The sequence below is a fragment of the Populus euphratica genome, unplaced genomic scaffold (assembly GCF_000495115.2).
Source record: "Populus euphratica unplaced genomic scaffold, PopEup_1.0 scaffold5.1, whole genome shotgun sequence".
Lineage (NCBI taxonomy): Eukaryota > Viridiplantae > Streptophyta > Magnoliopsida > Malpighiales > Salicaceae > Populus > Populus euphratica.
Window position 1 is genome coordinate 1,376,538 of NW_011499848.1, and position 18,774 is coordinate 1,395,311.

The 18,774-nt window shown below is 32.5% G+C and overlaps 3 protein-coding genes across 3 annotated transcripts; 2 read left to right on the forward strand and 1 right to left on the reverse strand.

Annotated features, from left to right (window-relative positions):
* The first annotated feature begins 4,700 nt into the window (after nucleotides 1–4,700).
* On the forward strand, nucleotides 4,701–6,855 carry LOC105113317 (universal stress protein A-like protein). Its single transcript, XM_011009454.1, has 4 exons — nucleotides 4,701–5,099; nucleotides 5,502–5,593; nucleotides 5,749–5,867; nucleotides 6,540–6,855. The coding sequence occupies exons 1-4, from the start codon at nucleotides 4,865–4,867 to the stop codon at nucleotides 6,613–6,615; spliced, it is 522 nt and encodes a 173-aa protein (XP_011007756.1). The 5' UTR covers nucleotides 4,701–4,864; the 3' UTR covers nucleotides 6,616–6,855.
* Nucleotides 6,856–6,883: 28 nt separating this feature from the next.
* ENDO2 (endonuclease 2) lies at nucleotides 6,884–9,198 on the reverse strand. The gene is made up of 9 exons (XM_011009467.1): nucleotides 8,944–9,198; nucleotides 8,664–8,835; nucleotides 8,343–8,450; nucleotides 8,206–8,261; nucleotides 8,024–8,107; nucleotides 7,845–7,937; nucleotides 7,645–7,712; nucleotides 7,294–7,367; nucleotides 6,884–7,193 (listed from the first exon to the last, which is right to left on the reverse strand). Exons 1-9 carry the CDS (start codon nucleotides 9,052–9,054, stop codon nucleotides 7,099–7,101), a joined length of 861 nt encoding a protein of 286 aa, XP_011007769.1. The 5' UTR covers nucleotides 9,055–9,198; the 3' UTR covers nucleotides 6,884–7,098.
* A 4,828-nt stretch (nucleotides 9,199–14,026) lies between these two features.
* LOC105113331 (uncharacterized) lies at nucleotides 14,027–15,395 on the forward strand. Its single transcript, XM_011009479.1, has 2 exons — nucleotides 14,027–14,160; nucleotides 14,207–15,395. Exon 2 carries the CDS (start codon nucleotides 14,263–14,265, stop codon nucleotides 15,265–15,267), a length of 1,005 nt encoding a protein of 334 aa, XP_011007781.1. The 5' UTR covers nucleotides 14,027–14,160; nucleotides 14,207–14,262; the 3' UTR covers nucleotides 15,268–15,395.
* Nucleotides 15,396–18,774: the final 3,379 nt, after the last annotated feature.

The following is an 18,774-nucleotide window of genomic DNA, read 5'->3' on the forward strand; positions in this document are numbered from 1 at the left end:
GGACGGCAGTTAGGAGTGATGTTCTTGTGGGCCTGTGGCCCAATTAATTGTATAAACTACGATGACTTCCTTGCTCGGCAATGCTGAATTATTGTCCTTGTTCAACCGACGATGACGACGCAAAATATTCATAACATGCACCAAGCTCAGAGAGGTCAAGGCAGTATAGAATGCCACATTCATAAAAAAACGAATCTTTTTTTCTTTTTATCGTTTTGCATAACAATTCACATCTAATTATTACAATTTACAACAGCCAATTGTTTTTTTTTCTTTTTCTTTCTTCAAGTGGTTCGTACAATACATGTCCATCTTAGCCGCGAGGAAATGACTCGGAAGGAAAAATGAAACGCTTGCTCAGGCCAGCTAACGCTGCTACTGTTGCAATACTACAGGTTAGGTCACTTACAAATTAATCCAGCAACAAAAGCAAGAGCTAGCCAATCTCTGCCACAAAACTTACAAAGAAACTATACAGGGAGGATTTAGGATCTGTATTTAACAACAAAGAAAATTATTCCCTCTCCTGCAATTGATATAAAACTAGGTCAAATATTAGCTTCCCACACACAAAAAAAGAAGAAAAAAACATGAATAAACTGTTAATTAGATGGGAAATTGTCCAGTTTATAGATCGATTGCTCTCCATCTGGCCAGTCTTCCCATAGGAATATGATTATCTATTTTGTGTTTAGCCAACGTATTCAGACTAATTCATTGGAAAATTATGTTATGGCCTGCGTTTAAATAAAAACACACACAGGCATTTATTTTTGTTGATTATCTATATATTTTCCTTGTTTCTATTTTTCGTTTCTGATCACCTGAGACTCGGTCTGTCTACAACCAAGCGGTGACTACTATCTGGGCACGAGCCTAGACAAAACAGAACGTAGTAATTTCAGAAATATCTGTCCATTAGTAAAAATATACAGATAAAGGATTCAGAAACCGAAAGTATCTATTCATAGAAATAAAAATATCCCAACATTATCTCGGATGGATGATATGAAAAGGACATGGCAATTTGCATGGTCACAAAGAGAAAACGCATCTGCACTCCTTTACATCCCATTATATTTTTATATTTTGTTGTGTAATTTTCAAATTTGTAATGTAATGAATCATTATAATTCGATGACTCGTTACATTATAAGTATGATACAAAAAAAAATTATGTGATGGACAATTACATGATTAAGAGTAATTATATAGGGACTCAATTGCAAAGAAATTTACTGTCAAGACTTAAATGTGATTTTAAAGAAATCCAGGGACAAAAAAACTTTCAAATAAAGACCAATTTGTAAATAAATATAAAATATCAAGCCTAAGATATTTTTTGAAAAACTCAAGGACTGAAATGAAACCCTTAAAAAATCTCTATTACAATCTAAAAATATTTGTAGCCAAATAAAAAAAATATAATTCACAGATGATTAGATGACATTATATTATCGTGTTAAGCATGTGATTGATAATTTGATCCCCACGTATTTGTCATCATTATTACATATTCTATATTTCTAGCGCCTGGCTTATTTGATTCCCATTTCAACAGCTACTTTATGTGAATTAATTATCCGACTCTGCCCTTATTTTGGGATAATATTGATTTATAGGTAGCAAAAATTAAACTATGACACTACAAAAGGATTCGGTTTCTTGCAGTCTTTTTTTTAGTGATATATTCGGTTTATGGGTCCAAAAATAACTTAAAAATACTATTGATTTATAAAAATTAAAAAAAATATTTAAAAAAAATATTAAAACAACAATATATTAAATTGGTTTGAGTTGATTTAGGATAACTTGTTAAATTCTCGACCTGTATCATAAAACTATAATAATTTTATATGACACAAATTAAAATAAATTACAAATCTTAATTTTTAATTAATCCAGTGCTGAAGAATAAAATCAATAAAAAAATAAATAAAAAATTAAACTGAGTCAACAATCAAACTCATGATTTAGGTTATAAAACCGAGATATTCTTATAAAAAAAACAAAAAAAACATATATAAATATGGGTTAACTTGTCAAACTCGCAATTAAGGTCAGAGAATTGTGATAACTTTATAGAAAGCAAATCAAAACAAATTATAGAATCCATTTTTTAATAAACTCATTGCTAAAGATTGAAATTTTAAAAAAAATTGATATAAAACATGATACAATAAAACGACATGAATCTATCAAGGTTAACCCATAAAACACGTGACCCGAGTTATAAGATCAGGATAACCTCATAAAAAACAAGTCAAAATAAATTATGAAACATAATTCATGGTCAACTCGATGCTGAAGGATAGGAATGAAAAAATGCCAATTAAAAAAAACAAAAAACAACTTGAGTCAACTAGGTTAAGCCGCCAAACTTGCAACTTTATTTATGAGACCAAAATAACTTGATAGAAAGCAAACCATAATAAATCATGAAGTCTAATTCCTAATCAACCTAATATTGAAGATAAAATTAAAAAAATATATCGATTAAAAAGATTTTAAAAAAACTCTAGTTAGCCGAGTTAACTTGCAAAACCTGTGATTTGAGTTATGAAACTTAGCTAACCACCTATAAAATAAACCATAATAATTATGAAGACCAATTTTCCATAAACTCAACGTTGATGTATTAAATTAGAGAAAGAAATATAGTTTTTTTTAAAAAAAAGCAAAGAAATAAAATGAAATGACTAGTGTTTTATAAGATAGTATACAGTAAAAACATCATCTCTTTTAGTTTATACTATTAGTTATGCGACATATGCTTTATTGCTATCCATTTTTTTTCAACAAAAAAATTAATATACAAGCTATTTCGACTTGTTTCTGTAGAAAATTAAAAAAATTATACATATATGTAATTAAATAAACTGAAAATTATGTGTGTTAGTAATTTTTTTTAAAAGGCCATAAACGACAATTAAGAATAAAATTGAAAAAAAATCAAGAGACAGATATAAATCAAGATATTTAATCTCGTTTGGTGAGACATTTACTCAGTTATGTTTGCTAAATTTATTTGTTAAAATAATATTTTTATTCAATCAAACAATAATAAAAATAGACAAACACACTAAATTGATTGATTAAAATAAAAGAAAAAAAATATCATGTAAGGCTGAATATATTATAAATATTATCTGAAAAGAATATTTGAAAATATAAAGTTTACCTACATACACACAAATATAAGAAAACTAGCTGAAGAAATTAAATATATACAAAATAACAAAAAAAAAACGAAAATCATTTAAAAAAGGCTCCACATTTAAAATAAAAGAGATAAGTTGTATTAATTTAAATATAAATAAAAAATAATTTAAAAAATAAAAAGCACAAGGCCAAGTATTGATGGTTCTGGTCTATTTTGTTAGCGTCCATGTGCTTCAACCTTTTATTTTTTTAGTGTTTGGGATGGATGACATATTACTTACCCTAATATTTTTTTAAAAAAAATATTAGATGATACGTTATGTGATTTTGTTTATATTTTGGCAACTATAGATCCTAGAAAATCAAGGTTTAAATTTTTTTTACCCAATAACTTGTTTTTTTAATTTTTTTTCATCCAAAACACCCTAAAAAACTATAATAAATCTATTTATGACCTAAAAAACCCAAAATAAATGTCAAAAACCAAAATCAACTTGAAATAAAAATCATTATAAGTTCAAATCTATGTTTTTAACTGTTTTAATTGTAAAAAAAAAACATATTTAATATAAACTTTTCTTATTAAAATAAATAATTTAATATAAATATGGACTATTATGTATTTTTTACTTTGATTTTTATTTTTTAATTTTATATTTAATCAACAAATATCATCTGATTTCCGATGAACTTGATTTAAAAAAGATTCAATCACATCCAAAAAAAAGTTTAAGAAGTATATTGAAAAAATAAAAACAAAAAGTAAAATAATAAATTCATAATAAAATATAAAAGGATGCACAAGTATCCGAAAAATACTTATCCTACACGTTTTAGTTTTTTACTTAATAATAATAAGAAAGAAATCAGACAATCTTCCATATGTCTCATGCTCAATTTTTTTTTAAGTCACATACAGCACTCATTAAAAAAGATACAAGCAACATTTTAAACAATAAGAATAATTTTTGCATTTTAGAGCAATATGCTGTGCGCACGTGGAAATAGCAATCCTAAAAAAAAAAAAAAAAAAAAAAAAAAGGGTGCAAGCGTCGTATTTCAAAAAGTAAAGGTCATGAATACTATGACCGAATGTTTAAATCGTCCGATTAAATAAATGGTGGCATGATCTCATATTTTAACGTTCAGTCTTATCTACAAAAACAACACCCGATCGCATCTTAAGACGAATATTTTGAATATCCTCCTCCGATCTCTGTGGACCATATCCAAAGGGTCTTCTGGATAAATTTTGTGATTTCATACGTTTGGATATCCAAAAGGTCTTCTGAATATTTGTTGCTATTGCGGTCATGTTATTGAAAATTTTTATTTTTTTTATTTTAAAATTATTTTTAGATCTTTTTATATACTAATATAAAAAATAAATTTTAAAAAATAAAATTATTTTAATATATTTATTTACTTCCAAAGAAACCTAATAAAAAAGTCCTAAGAAAGCAGGATTTACGAAGAAAAGTGGGTTTTTTTCACGTGTCTAATGCACAGAACTTCTTGATATTTGACTGGCCGTTTTGACCTTGTTAAAACCACCATTTCACAACCCACAAGGCAGAAGCTACTAGCAGCTGCTGTCTTCAACAAACAGACACGGAGACCATTTGGCTTCTGCATCTTTTATCTCCAAACCAGAAGTGAACTTTTGCATCCCTCTGTGCTTCATTACTTCAAGCCCTAGAAAATGGCGGAGCACGTGATGGAAAATGGAGGGGTACCACTTGAGAGGAAAGTGATGGTTGCCGTTGATGATGGTGAGCATAGCCACTATGCTCTCATGTGGGTGCTTAACAATCTTGAGGAATCTATCACTAAATCACCTCTAGTTATCTTCACCGCACAGCCTCCTCCCAGCAATAACCATTCTTTTACTGCCGCTGCTCTCAGTTCTGCTCGCATGTACTGCTCGGTTTCAGCCAGTAAGTGCTCCTTTTTTCCTTTATTTCTTATGCATACAAAATCTGAAGTTACAGGATTTGATTTCTATTGGAGTTGTAATTCTGTTTTATGCGGAACCAAAGCATGTTGCTTAGAAATGAAAAGGAGATTCGTATTTCATTCAAATCCTGAGTGAACCAAAACATGTCCAAGGAGTTTGCAGTGTCCACATAAAAAGTTTTTTTTCTCTAAAACTAGAGGAAAAGGATCCTTCGAATCTACTATTCCTCGGTCCTAGTGTGTTTTTGTGTAAAGATCCTCTATTTTTTTTTTTGTTACTAAAATTTTGATTGACTTGTATAGAATCGTAGGAGAAATAGACCAACATCTGGATTCTGTATGTTGGAAATTGTACGCTCAAATTATTATGCTGTGTGTGACAGATCCGGAGTATACTTACACTATCCAAGAGCAGAATAAGAAGATTGCGTTTGCTTTGCTGGAGAAAGCTAAAGAAATTTGTGCTGGTCGAGGAGTACGCTCACGTTTCTCTGGTCTATACTGATTAGCATGAAATTCAATTGTTTCACAACCGTCCAAGATATTAAAGCCCTAATTTGCATTTGATCTTATGGGGCATGCCAATGTGTGTAAATGAGGACTTACATTTATTACTTTTGTTTTTCAAAGGTTGATGCTGAGACATTAACAGAGATGGGTGATCCTCAAACAGCCATATGCGATGCAGTTCAAAGGCTCAATATTAGCCTGCTTGTTTTAGGGGAGCGCGGCATTGGCAAAATCAAAAGGTTAATCCTTTCCTATCTACAAAAGGGTTTGCAAATTTATATCTGTTTCGATGCCCAGTAGCTTAAGTAAAAACTATCTCTCTGATGCTGTTACATACAAATTTTACAATTCATCGACTGTAGCTGGGATGATGGTGCAAGTTAAAAAAAATAAAAATACAAAGCACTCATTTTTCATCAATTCATGAACTTGAAGCCTGACATCAGAAATGTTCGGTGTCATTGAGACCTAGATAAAACAGAATTGTTTCGTTGTTTATGAAAATTGGTACTGTTAAAAGTTGCTTGAGAAAATGTGACAAGGATATGAAAATATTTATTGATGACTCATGAGGCAGTAGCTTAAGTTCTTGCATTTAGACGCAGAATGTATTATAGTTTGTGTTACGATCATATACCTTTCAACCATACATATAGTCTTCCCTGCTGTTTTAAAGAAGGATGTGAAAACTTATTAGAATGTTTTTGTCTAGTCCGAATCTTTACAAGAAGCAACAGATAGAAGAAACATTTTCACTTGGTTTATCCAGTTATGCTTTCCTAGTTTTTTCCATCTTTCTTTTTATTTGACAAATGACGATCACAGTTAACATTTTACATATTCTGCCAGTTAAGTTATTATACTAACTTCAAAAGGCATTTCTGGGTTCTGATTCCAATATCTTTACACAGAGCTATCCAAGGAAGTGTGAGCAGTTACTGTCTTCACAATGCAAAGTGCCCCGTTCTGGTAGTGAAGAAACCTTAAAAAAAGAAAAGTATGCTATGTTGTAAACTTGGATTTAGACTACATATCTCTATTTCTTGTATAGATATTTGAGATGATCCAGCTGTACATTATTTGTGTTAAAAAAAGGAGGTGTTGCAATGAATGCCCCACAAAATTCAACCTCTCAATGTTTTGTTAAATGCATTGAATGATCTGTAGCTTGTCAAAAACTTGTTATTTTCATGGAATGTATGTTAAAAGCACTGCTTTTTCTTTGTACCACCATTGCTTCTAACAGTATTTACAGTTATATGTCTATCTGTACTTGTTTGATTTAAACTAAATTTTAAGAAAAATCAGAGTGCTTGAGTTTTTAGAAGATAATATGTAGTATTACATTTGCAAACAATGCCTAAAAGTTTAGCATACATTGCATGGATAAGCCCCCCCATATAATCAACATAGAACAGATTATCTCAAAAGCTTCAGGATGCTCTATTTAATTCCAGAACCAGATATTCGTCACTGAAAAATGCGGTTGAGCGTGGCTGCCAGACGAACTCCACCTTGAGCTAACCGCAATTTCACAATCGGTAAACGGGATATGAAATAATCATCTGCAATGCAAAAGAGATGGTCTTATCTTTTCTGATTAATCGAATAAGTGCATGCACTCAAGCCAGTAAACCTCAGAAGAATATCTTGTATTCTGCCAACCTTCTAATACTGTCCCTTCAGTCGCCCCTTTATATGCCCAATCGCATGCTGCTTTGATACCTTCAGATGCGTATCTATAAAAAAAAACAATTTTATTTTTAAGATTAATATATGAATTAACAAAATTTTAATAATAAATCCAGAATCAAGTTAATCATCGTCCATCCTAGCAGTTTGAATTAGGTTTAATTACATGCAAGGGTTGAAAATATAGTAAAACAGGCAGGAAAAGAAATTACTGGCGTGACTAAGGTTGAACAGACATCGATATTGTCGCAAAATAATCTTACGAGAGAGAGAAATTCCTTATAAATTGTTCGTCTACTAATAAATCGAGGATGTTCAACATACATGTCCGGGCAGGTTGTCTTGTTAAGGCTGCAGGTCTCCCATCTTGGAATTAAATCTGCCCAGTCATTCTGTTGTTTGGTATTGCCAAAGGCAACAGAGAATTTAAAAAAAAAAAAGTTGAGTCAGAAAGGGTGAAGAAAACAAACAGATTTATTGGGCCAAACATATTTCATTTGGTTCAAATCTTTGAAGAAGAGTACCGTGATATTTTTCTGAACGGCATCAACCAAGTCATCCACGTTTGAGTTGTACAATCTTTCCTCTGCTGTCTCTATTATACTGGCATCCCAAATCTGTAAGCATTGACATAAGCACAACGTTAAGCTTTTATGTTAAAGGTCGAGGCATTTTAGACAACGTTTCGGCAATTGGGACTGACATGGTGAAGGACTTGTTTCCTTCTGTACCAATGGACATCAATGGTGTTGCCTCCTTTGTCTGAAGCAAAACCCACATGTAGAGGCTGCATTGAAAAAACATTACTATAATCTACAAAGGCGAAAAGCGTTGCCTCGACAATGAAAACCGTATTGCGGAATAAAAGGTGCAATTTTCTCACACCTGATGGATGTCTCCCATAAAATGAGAAAGGAAGAGAAGGGCTTCTGTCAGGTTATCTGATAAATCAACACATTTCGTTAGCAATTTTTATGATGACAGGCAGGGAAGATTGATGAATAACAATTTGTTTTCATTACTATCAGCTTGCGAGGAACCACTGTTGTAGGTAAGAAGCTGGGTAGTGTAATTGTTAATTGCCCCTGCAACACACCTTCCTTTTTCACCAGTATCATCCTCGCAATCCCCTGAGCATAAAAAAGAAAAAGTAAACACCTGCAGCAATGGATAATTGAAGCAGAACCACCAAATTCGGCTTTCGTCTTTCTACTGGGCAGTTAACACCAGAAAAAGAAAAACAAAAACTGGTCTGACTTAGAAGCAATACAAACTGGGAAGGGAAAAGGGGACAGGGAGAAAAGGGGGATTGTATTCATATACAAGCAAAAAGAGCAACTTACTAGTGTATTTGTAGTTGCAAACATCTGGGGTATTGATGAAATGAAGAGGGGCTGACCAATGAAAACGGAACCTAACCTCGTCTGCCCATGAGCACACACTCCCTAAGTCATTCCCTGCATATTCTGGCAGCAGTTGCTTGACAGCATCAGCAGCAGCTTCACTTAAGCGGGACTGTTACAGCACAAAAGCACAAGCACAAAATACGTATTGATCTCTAAAAGAAGAAAAACACACATCGATAGCACAAACGATACAAGAGGAAATGAGAAGCTTAAAGACCTGAGCAATTCTGCATACTGTGAGGTGCCCATCAATTCCCCAACCATTAATCACTGGAAACAGAAGCAGAAGTGAAACAATAGTCAAAAGATTGATACACCGATACCCCATTGTCAATTTTGCACAGACAACTCTCGTTGAGCTCTCAGTATTTATGCAGAGGTACCATTGCCGACGTGGGAGAAGAAAGAGGAAAGAATCTAAAACGTATAGACTCTGGGTAGGTGTGAACTGTAGGAGCACCCAACCTTTTTGCCAGTGTATTTGTCATAAAGATATCCATATCATGTGAATACTAACTATATCTGTATGTTTATTTTATTTTTAAATTTAATTTATGATTGGGATATGCAGTGACGGCTTAGGATCCAAATTTTTGTTCACACTCAGAAGCTCGAATTGCCATTTGACTAGAGCGTCTGTGTTTAATTAATTTTATTTCGGTGGAATATACTCATTGTTTATGCAGGCAGGTGCGTGCTTGGAAAGGAAAGGACCCCAAAATGGGCAGCATAATGGCTGAATTGGAGGTGGTAGGATGGTGATTGAGAGATATCCTGTTCATTTCCTTCTTGAATGGCAGAATTTTCTTAATGAAATAAAAACGGATTCTGTATAGAATTTATGGAAAGGATAATACCTTACGTGACATTATACAATATCATAGGAGTGAATTACAGTAATCCTCTGCTGTGAAATTACTGAGATCAAACAAAATTTTAAAAATTGGATAAAAATCTACACTCCGTTTTATTAAAATATTACAAAACTATCATTTTGTATCTTAAATGCCCTCGTTATTTTTAAAGTCGCCTCATTGAACACCGAAGGTATTTTTAGATAAAAGAAAAAAGAAGTTTATTTAGCATACCCAAATCCTGGGATTGCATATGGCAATATTAGGATATCATTGAAATCCGAAAATATACATGGAAACACCTTTTTTTATTAAAATTAATCAATTATTACTTTTGCAGCCATGTTTGCTGCAAGGCTGCGATAAATTATTGAACCTGAGTTTAAAGCAAAGCTCCATTCCTCATTTTTTGACTGTGCAGGTCTCCTAGAGCCCACGTAAATCTATATCCGGCCTACCAATCAGAAAATGGTTCATAAAATACTTCTAGTTTCATGGGCTTCTGGCCTGCTCAGAAACCCAAGTCCTGCAATCCATCTCATGTTCCATACCACCATGTGCTCGTGCTCCTCCTCCTTGTTTATTTCTTCCTGGTTCACACATGATGGAACTACTGTTATTCTAAGCTGGAATCGTAAATCTGCTATAGATGACCCTTTATATGCAGGATAATCCCCTGTTTGAATTTCTTTTTTATTATCGAAATCTTATTCATACTTTTTTTTTCTCAGCGTTTCTATCAAGTGTAAGCGAAAGAATAACATCTATTTTTTTTTCAATAAAACTATATTATTTTAAATAAGTAATGCATACAGCTTATACAACATTTTATATGATTCTAATCAAAGCATTTAATTGTTTGTCAAATGTATAATGTCATAGGAGCTATCTTTTTCGCATGGTCATCATGTCTTGTCCATTTTCTAAGGTAAAAAACCCATCGAGGATTTGGTGCCCCCCCCCTCCTTCCCCTGATAGAGTTGATCTAGTATGTAACCAAGATGGTTAATAACTTATCGATCATCCACCAGACAATTATGCAGGTGATAGTGATCAGTTGAGCCTGATAAAAGTCGTACTCGACACTGAACGAAAAGATAGAAACCCTCCTTCAATGACCTTTCTGCAGCTTTTTTCCTGTTTTCTCACGAGTCATGACATCTCCTGTTCCTCTTTTGAATATGGGGCATAAATCACCAACAGAGTCACAGTCCAAAGAAGAACCCCTTTCGTTATATGATATTAGCCATTAAAAAGTCGGCATGCATTGCTCTATTTGCTCCGCCGACCACTCGATCAAAGACTAATCATAATGTTTTTTTCGTTTACTCCAAAAAATCATATGCCATGCCTGGTATATAATATATACCATATAGTCGTGTGACTTGCACGGACAAATAGACTAAGTCATACTATGTTTGATTTAATATTAAACGGTTAAATTTTGGGATACTAGTGACTTGTTAGATGTTTGGGCCTTCAAAAAAAAAACATGTTTTTTTCTTGAAAAGAATTCCTCTCACGTGCTATTTGGAGAATGGCATGGGTGCTTTGGTCGGTGATGTTTATTGAGTTTTTTTTTATACCAACATTTCAAAATAATATGAAAATTTTTAAAATAAAAAAATATTTATTTTATTTAAAAATACTTTTAAAACATAAAAATAAATAAATTTTTAGAGGTATTGGATGGAAAAATATGTAACAACTACCACGAATTTATCCACGCAACTGTTTAAAACTTATTTTCTATGGTGATATATTTTGAATTATTATAACAAATAATGGTAGTATCTTTATGATTTATTAAAATTATCAAGGTTATATTAGTTATTTGCTTGTCATGTTGGTTTGATATTTATTTTATTTAAGTTTGATTTGAGTAAAATGTTAGTACTTTTATTGAAATGTTTCTAGAATTTTTTTCCTCGACATTCTAATGGAAATATTAACTTGATCAAATTTTTTTTATGAAAAATATATATATATATTTTATTTTTATTGATATAGAATTAATACGAGACAACTACTAGGACAAGTATATTTATATCTTCTATGAGATTCCTGTATATTATGTTTTTGAATATATGTGGGGTCATTGTAACAAAAAAAAAATGTTTTTTTCATAGCAAGAAGAAATAATTTATAAATTAAATGCAAAATAGTCAAGATTGATAATTCAATTTATTTTCACAGAAATTTTAAATATTATAATTGAATTCAATTATATGATTTAATATTTTATTTTAAACATAAAAATTATAATAAATTATCAATTGAATTCAAATTTACTCATAAATTGAATTGAATTCAAAATATGACTTGGTTCAAAAACGAGGTGCAAGAAAACAATATTAATTCGTAATTAGTAAACATGTTATTTTTTATATTTCTCAAATTAATTTTTCAAAAAATAGAAGAATTTTCTACAAATAAACACGCTCAATTTAGGTTTTTCAAAGAAACATGGGTCAAAGAAAAAAATAAAAAAAGAAATCAGTCAAAATTACATTGTTTTAATATATATATATTGAAGTTAGTCTTCTTTACTAGTGCCATCTAGTTAGCCCTGTAGTCGGATTTTACAACTAATGAAGAAGCCTCACCACGAGTTAATATAATATTGCTAGGGCATAGGTTTTTCAAAGAAACATGGGTCAAAGTAAAAAATAAAAAAAGAAATCAGTCAAAATCAGACATGGGTCAAAGTTTCCAAAACCGGCTTTGTATTTTAATTAAAAAAACGAAAAGGAAGAGGTAAATCCAAGTTTTTATTTATCCTCGCCAGCAACCAATCCTTATTCAATATCCATTTTCAATCCCATCTCTATCTCTCTTTGTTTTCATGTAAATTCTTCTAAATCCATTCACCAACAACCATCACCTCTTCAACACCTTCTAGTTGTTGTTTTTCTTTTCTTCCTTTTATTCAATTTTTAATGCTAATTAATGAAGCTCACACGTGATAGGCACGTGGTTTTTTATAAAAGGAACTGGAGAGGATGGTTAACAAAGCTGGTCTCTATGGGTAATTTCCAATAATAAAGTGGGTATCCGTCAAAACGGAAAAGGAGTACGAAACTTCTATGCAAATACATATTCGCCAAAAAATTAATAGCAAAGGGTTTTTCTTGCGGAAAAAAACCCAATAATCCTCCTAAATTCTTACTTCCAGTCTACAAGGACGAACGCAAGAAAAACCTACCCTAGCCCATCAAACACCCCACTAACTAGATGTAGATCACATAGAAAAATCAAACTAATCCATTAACTAATTAAAAAAAATACAAAATTGAAAATTAACATGAACCAACCAGGGCTCAATAAATAGATGCCGGAATCACAACAAGAATACAACGATATTAAATCCTCCACAGTCCATATTCTTTTATACAAGGATTTTCCCAGAAATGAAAGAAAGACGAGCTAGGACCACAAATTGTTTTGATAAAGCATATTGCATATGATCAACACCTCTTGGTGTCGAAGAATAAGAATAAGATGCTGGTGATGGTGACGGTGGAGAGTGGACCACGACATCACATAAGACTACAATAACAATCATGCAGAGAGTCGAGGCAGTCTCTCCAACAAACGACCTGTCACCGCGTGTCAAAATTCAAATGGCTGAAAAGTCAGATTTGGACAAGTGGGCCAATAGAGCCCTCCCTCTTTCTGTTTTGTTTGTAGACTGGAGGACCAGATCATCTCTCCCTCTGTCGCATGACTCATCACTGACCCGACCCCCATTATATCTTTATTGTTTTACCGCAAAAGAAATTAACAACGTTCATTATGACTTGTAGCCCTTCTCTACAAACTACAAACATATATAATAAATTAACATTTCTGTTCCCACGTACTGACCCAGCAGTCTCTGTCCTTTTTATCTTTCCCAAAAAAGCCTGCTAGCACTTTTCATCTGACGTGGACCTGATATCTCTACCACGTGGCCGATGGTTATCTGCCACATAAGATTCCTCAACTTCCTCTTGGGCATTTGTGAGCGCTATGTTCTACTTTGCCTTCAACACGGTCCAGTTATCAAAGCGTACCAACCAATCACTTGCGAGAAAATCATCACTTGTAAGGGAAAAAAACGAGGTTCTAGGCATGAAAAAATTAAAAAGAAAAATGACTAGCTTAATAAAAAAACAATTAACCATCATATCGGTGGCTTTAATTCAACAATTAGAGTAGGGATTTTGTTTTTATACCAATGTTAAAAGTTGTAAATCCCGAAAAAAAATTAGTTTTTTTCTCTTCCATTAAAGATGCCCTTGGGTGGAGAGCCAAATCCAATTGTCATCATTTTCGTTATTGGTACACTTCATATATGATAAATAATTGCTCATTTAATGTTTGGAGCAATTTTGGAAGGGAAAAAAACAAATGAAAGTCATTTTAAAAAGAACAGAGATTTTATGAAAGACATTGGAAGAGCACCATGCCCATCCGGACCCGTCCACCTCCTTTGCCTTTAAAAACCCAACCCATTGGCCTTAAGCAAACCTCCTCCATTTCACATCTAATCTCTCTCTTATATTTTGCATCACAAAGTTCCAGTCAAGAGTCTCCTTGTTCTTCATTCTTAGTAGCAACCTTATAGTTCCTATTTTTTGTAAGGATTGCTAGAGATCAGACTCTTGTGCTTGCACATATTTGTTGCTCGCTAGCTAGGCATGGAGATCCCAGTGATCAACAGAATAAGCGATTTCGAGACTGGCATATCTTCTCTGCAAAACCCATCATTTCTTTCCCAGATTTTTGCTCTATCCGGAGTCGAAAAAATTCACCACGCTTACGGTTTTTGGAAATGGGGCGCTCTCCTTCTTGCCCTAGTCGCCTCTTTCACAACCATAATTAACAGAATCAAGATTCTGGTCATCCGATTCAAAAACCACCCCTTCATCTCCTCACCTTCTCTTATTACCAATCAAGAAGACGGCGATTACGAAAGCGAAACCGACTTATCCTGCTCGTCGTCAATATCCTTATCAGATGAGGAGCAGGAAGAAGAGCCCCCATCAACTTCACGAAGCTGGTGGTCCATTAATGATCATGATGAAGATTTCTGCGTTAGAGGTTCTGGCAATCGTTACATTGATGATCAATGGCAAAACGGTAATTTTAGGCTCCGGAGACGACGAAACAGCAGCATTGGAGACTTTTTTTCCTCGTCTGATTTCACAAACGAGAGAAACGTGGTAAAGCTCTGGGATAATTTAGGATTAGGCCTAGGTTTCAACCTTAACAACGGCAGCGATTCAAGGAGTGCAGTCGTTTCTTTCTATGACATTAATCAGGAGCGAAACATATGTTCCATTTTTGGCAGCAAATGTGATAGTTTCACTGCTGTTTCCTCGTCTCCTTCAGTGGTTGTCTCCGCAGAGACAAATTTATCAGGTCATTCATCCTTGAATTTATGGGACAGCCGTGTTGGGTTTCGGATGCCGCAGGTTTTTGCGGAGTTGAGACCTATGCTGGGGAAGATAGTCGATGTCAGTGGCGGCGGTGGCGGTGGCGTGACGGAGGTTTATGTCAGAGGTGATGTCACTGGTGAGTTAACGGTGGGTGATATAAGAAAAGTCAGTTCGCCGTTAGTCAATGTGACGGAGTCTGATGTGGATACCTGGTGGGATGCTGACGCCGTTATTGTTGAGGATGAACGTGAAAAGTCTGTTTGAGAACGCTGTTAAGAATTCACCTGTATTTCTAGAAAAAGGCAGTGGTCAAATAATGTGATTCTGCATTCTGTAAATATATTTATTTAATTGTCAAATAAAAAATGAAAAAGGTTCAATCTGGGTGCCACGTAATTTGCTTTCGTTAATTTTTCTTATATTTTAATTTGTTTGCTTAGCTTGCGATTCAATAATGCAATCTTCGGTTGTGGATGCTTTCTTGTGTTAATAATTGCACTGAGTGACAAGAAAAGAAATAGACTGTGCTAACTTTTCCAGATGGACTCTTTAATTGTTCAAGTAATCAGGGACTGTTCCATTAGAAGAATAAAAAACAGTGGGAGAGTGAGCGAGCGAGGGACTACCGTTTCTGATGAATGAAAGAGTGCTTTATTGGGAGCTCAACTACAGAGTTTTTTTTTTAATTAACTCGTTATAATTAAAAAAATAATAAAATAATATAGATAATAAAATATTTAGAAATCCTCGATAATTATATTTTTTTATTTCGGACTCGAGAGTCACAAATGTTTATTGGACGCTTGAGATGTAGATGTTAATTGTATATCGACCAACAGTCTCACCTTTAGAACATTTTATTATGTTATTAACTCCATCCCCCCAAAAAAATCATAATTTATACAATTTAAATAACTAGTTTTATAAAATCAAAATACTATTCATAAATTTAAATTGGATACATATGTTTTGGGAGTATTTCGTGATGGAAAGAAGGAGGAAGGTCGCTGGTAGCAAAAAGAAGAGGGTTGCTACAGGGGGGGAGAGAGAGAGAGAGAGAGGTGAGGGGAAGGGGAAGAAAGAGGCTTTCTCAATATTAATTTAAAATAAAATCATAAATACTATATGTGACTTGTGTGTCGTAATTTTCATTTTGTATCCGTGAAATGATGATATGTCCCCAAGTGTTTTTTTTATGGTGTTAGTTTGCCAAAACAATTTTAATTCTGCTAAAAAAAGAAAAGAAGAACTCCAGTACAAGTAACTCAAGTAAAAGAGATTTGATCTAGTGATTTTGGGGTTTTATGTTAGTTTATTCAAAGTTTAGGAATCCCTTTGTTTACAGAGTATTAAATTTCCAATTGATCTTTGGATTTTTCCCCTCGCATCCCAGTATCCTTGGTAAGTTCAAGCACCTTCCAGCAAACACCAAAAAGACGGCTCCTGTTTAAGCAGCTGATTTTAATTGATCACATGCAGGGATGACCGGGAAACTGAAACAAACTCCCTTCACACAATGTCAAAGCCGTCCACTGCCGAAATTAAAGACGCTCGCATGGAGCCTTGACGATAAACAAAAAATCAATGCGGTCCAAATCAAGAGTCGTGTCTGCGCGCAGCTGCTAGGAAGCTGGATAGTGCATCGCTGGTTTCCCTTGCGTGTCAGTTTGTCAATTTTAGCTTTTCCACAGCGCAATGTTTTGTTAACAATTAACCAGTTAATTTGCATGTATTAATTGTTCTTGTTCTAATGTCCATGGATCTCAAGCTGAAGTGTTGGAAACAAAAGGGATAATGGTAAATTACCACATCAAATCTTTAGAAAGAACATATGGGGGACAGATTTGGTGCAGATCTGATCACCATAACACTCAAACTATGTCATTTATCCAATCTTTCTGCACTTAGACATTAAGAAACCTAAGCTGTTTATTTATTATTATTATAGTTATGTTTCAATTAACTAGAATGTACTTTTTCAAGAAGTTGGATTTCTCTCTCGTCATATTTCAGTTGGGTCCATTGCCACTACATTATGCTCAACGGTACTGGGTACACCGTCCATCAGACATCATAAAGTTTTGATTTTTTAGACGGTGATATATTAAAAATCAGTCTTGGTTTTCAAGTTTGAGAGATGATAATTAAGGAATTGGTTATTCTCACCACAAACAATAATAATAATAATAATAATAATAATAATAATAATAATAATAATAATAATAATCCAAGCAGTGGTGGGGGCTCGGCGGAATCTGACCAAGTGATATATCAGATAAGGATGCTTTCATTGTTGCACTGCACTTAATGGGCTCTACCAGAGATTAGAGAACCCTATCTCAGGAAAAAAGAGATGCTCCTCTGGAGCAAATAGGTTCAGTTGGTGCACCTAATTAATAAGATGGTTGGGGCAATGAGTAGGACAAGATTGACACCTCGCAATTATGTCAATTATGTGACTTTAATATATAACATTCCAGTTAAATAAATTATTTTTTCTATTTGATATTGCCATCAAATATATTTTAAAAAACACTTTTTGATGTTTAACTATGCTATTCAAAAGAAAAAAAAACATTAAATTTAACTGCTTGATCACATATAAGAAAAAAATGAGGCTATATACAGTTTATTTTATTATATCTTATATTTATATATAGTTTATTTTATAAAATTAAACTATACTTATAATACAAATATTTTAAATATAATACTGTAGGCACAGTATCCCAATTTTAAATAAATCTCTATTTATTGTTTGGAGAATAATAAAGTATTGTATTACTTTAACTTTTTAAATCTTCATGGAAAATGTTTTTCAATCTTTTAAATTGGAAAGCATTTTTCTTCACCTAAAACTTGTGTTTTCTTTTGCCCCGAAAAGTGAATTATGTTGATCAATATTGCACGGTATAGCTCAACATAAAAATTCAAGAATTGGAAAACACATTTCAGCAAGCAATCAATGCCTAAAAGAGACCTTTTTTTTTTTTATTTCAGCAAGCAATCAATGCCTAAAAGAAACCTTTTTTTATTATTATTATTATTAGTTTAGATTATCTATGGGCTTTGTTGAAAAATCTATTAAAATATGGTTAATGGACATGTCTCAAAGCAGATTAAAAGTGGAATTCGTTCACGTTTTTTATTAAAATCTTATTGAAATTTCATCACTAACATGAGTTTTTAACATGAACATTAACATGTTCTATGCAAATTATGGATGGATAAAAAATTAATTTTAAATAATTATTAATTATTATATTTTAATGAAACTTAAAAACCCTTAAAAAAACTTTATTCCACGTATAAAAGAAATATAATACTTTTTTAATGTTTGTAAAATTAAAAGTTTAAAAGTTAAAATAAAATATAAAAGGCATCCAAAATTTTTAAAAACAAATCAAAATATTTAAACACATACATACTAATTTGCGTTTCGGATTGGATTTGAATCTAATTTAATTTATTGTAAGATAATATTTTGATTTATAAAATTTTTTGTTTTGTCAACTAAAATTTAAACATGGCATAGCCCACAATCCTTTCCATAGGTTTTTTTTTTTAACACTTTTTTAGCTCGAAAGATTTATATTTATAGTCATTATGTTTGGATTTAATTTTTAATTTATTATAATTAATTAAAGATTGATAATTATAAAAATTAATTTTAATCATTATTATAATTGATTTTTTTTTAACTTTTTATCTTCTAGGATCTACTATAAAAACAGGGTGAAAAAAGAATTCAACATACAAAGATTTTTTCAC